Genomic DNA, 2,070 nt, shown 5'->3' on the forward strand with positions numbered 1-2,070 from the left:
TTCACAACTGGTTGGCTTTCGAGGACATGGAGTCGATGGAGCGGGACCGCTACGGCCCCGTGATCGACTCCCTGGAGGTTCCCTTTTTCGTACACGAAAGCTACCACTTCGGTAGTAAACCCCAACCATCAAAATATATGTAATAGTATTTTCTCAGCAAACTCACCAGTGTTTAAGAGTTTCTTACCTCCTGTACATTAGATGGAATAACGATTATGTTGTACAGTTGAATCATCTCCTACCCAACTTTTACTTTCAACGTATTTCTCCCTTCACCTTTCTCTACTTAAATCATCTACAATTGTTCACCTCTAAGACCTACACAGAGGAACGCGATCTCACGAACAACTCCACACGCCAAAAGCAAAGCCCCACTTTACGAAGATGCAGCTTCAGGGCCACATTGAGGACTTTGATGCATCACTCTCCTGCGATTCAACTGGTGACGCTCACACAGCGCTGGGGCGTCTGCAAATGGACGGCATTGCTCAGATAGTGAGTTTCATGGGCGAGCAGTCCACCACTTGCAGTATTCACACACTGAGTGCCGTGTGTCCACAGATGAGGCTGGACAGAGAGACTCTGAGAAGCCACCGTGACGATGAAATGGACTGTCGTGGTGTGGTGGTCCGAGACAGCCAGCTGATGTACGAGATCACAGCAACAGGGAAAAGCGTGACTCCTCTAAAGATTGCACACGCGCTGTGGTGGGCGGCTCAGTGCGAGCTTCCGCTGGGTGTCACCGTCGACAATGAACGTAGCGACGTGCTGACACTTTTCGAGGAACGTGTGAGAGACCGAGTGGAGGAGCTGTACATTAATGTCCATACAAAAGCTGCGTGCGTGCAAGACCCCGCGTCGGCGTGCGACGGTCAGTGCGGCATGTTTCTCGACGCGCTGTCGGCATTTCCACACGTGATGAAACTGTCAATTAATTGCAGTGGAACGTATGGTGACTCTCGCGCTGTTGTTGACGTGAATCGTGCGTTACGTGTTGCAGCGCAGATGCCGATCAGCGAAATGGAAGTTTCATTTTTGACGAAGCTTACGAACTTCTCGGCGCTGTCGGGATCGCAGCATCTTCAACGACTGACAGCCACCTATTGTGAAATAGAGTCGGTGGCTGATTTGGAGAGCTGTCCAATGCTCACCGATCTTGACGTCTCCGACAATAAACACCTGCCGAGTGTTTCGGATCTCGCAGGTGCACCACGCCTCAAAACTCTAGTCGCAAAGGATTGTGACATACGAAACTTAGACGGTCTCGGCAACTTCCCCTACCTCTGCAACCTTGACGTGTCAGGCAACGAGTCATTAGAGGATCTTCACGGCCTTGCTGGAGCGGAGAGCCTCGAGAAACTTGTTGCGAAACAATGTTAAAGACTGCGTAGCATTGATGGGCTTAGCAGCTGCCCACGACTCAGCGAGATCGACATGTCCTACAACAGATGCTTGGAGGACCTGAGTGGTCTCGCTGGTGCGCCGAGCCTCGAGAAACTTGCTCTGAATAGTTGTCTTGGACTGCGACGCGTAGATGGGCTAAACAGCTGCCCACGACTCGCTGAACTCGACCTTTGTTTCAACTTCGGTTTAGAAGATGTGAGTGACCTTGCTCGATGCACCAGCCTGAAACGTTTAGACGTACGTGGTACCGGCGTGAGAGACGCTCATCTTCTGCACTCCCTAACCGTTTGAGTATAGGGTACAAAAATACTAGGATACGACTGCGATGCGAAGGTCATCTTCAAGTGATCACTTTCTATTGGTCTTCTAGCTAATCGCACTGACCAGGAGTGTCTGCGGCCAACCACCCTCTGCGCTGTCATCTGTTTCTAGTTCCGCTTACTGCTTGCCTCATCGGAAGATGCACAGTGCGTTTTATGCGTGTACTCCTTTTTGTGTGTCGTTTCTGCCTGCGTGCCTCGTACTTACAACTGCGGCTATTATCCCAATGGTGCGTTTTGAAAGCGCACCTACACGAACTATGCCAATTGAAAGAAGAAATCTGGATAGTTACCGCTGTTCACAAAGGCTTTCTCTTTTAGCGACCCAAGTGTTGTGTAAAACGTC

General features: G+C 50.4%; 1 protein-coding gene across 1 annotated transcript; it reads left to right on the forward strand.

Annotated features, from left to right (window-relative positions):
- Positions 1 to 384: 384 nt before the first annotated feature.
- Positions 385 to 1,380, forward strand: ABB37_09894 (hypothetical protein; the record flags this gene model as incomplete). The annotated part of the gene is made up of 1 exon (XM_015809564.1): positions 385 to 1,380. The coding sequence occupies one exon, from the start codon at positions 385 to 387 to the stop codon at positions 1,378 to 1,380; it is 996 nt and encodes a 331-aa protein (XP_015651896.1).
- Positions 1,381 to 2,070: the final 690 nt, after the last annotated feature.

This window comes from Leptomonas pyrrhocoris, assembly GCF_001293395.1.
Source record: "Leptomonas pyrrhocoris isolate H10 chromosome Unknown, whole genome shotgun sequence".
Classification (NCBI taxonomy): Eukaryota; Euglenozoa; class Kinetoplastea; order Trypanosomatida; family Trypanosomatidae; genus Leptomonas; species Leptomonas pyrrhocoris.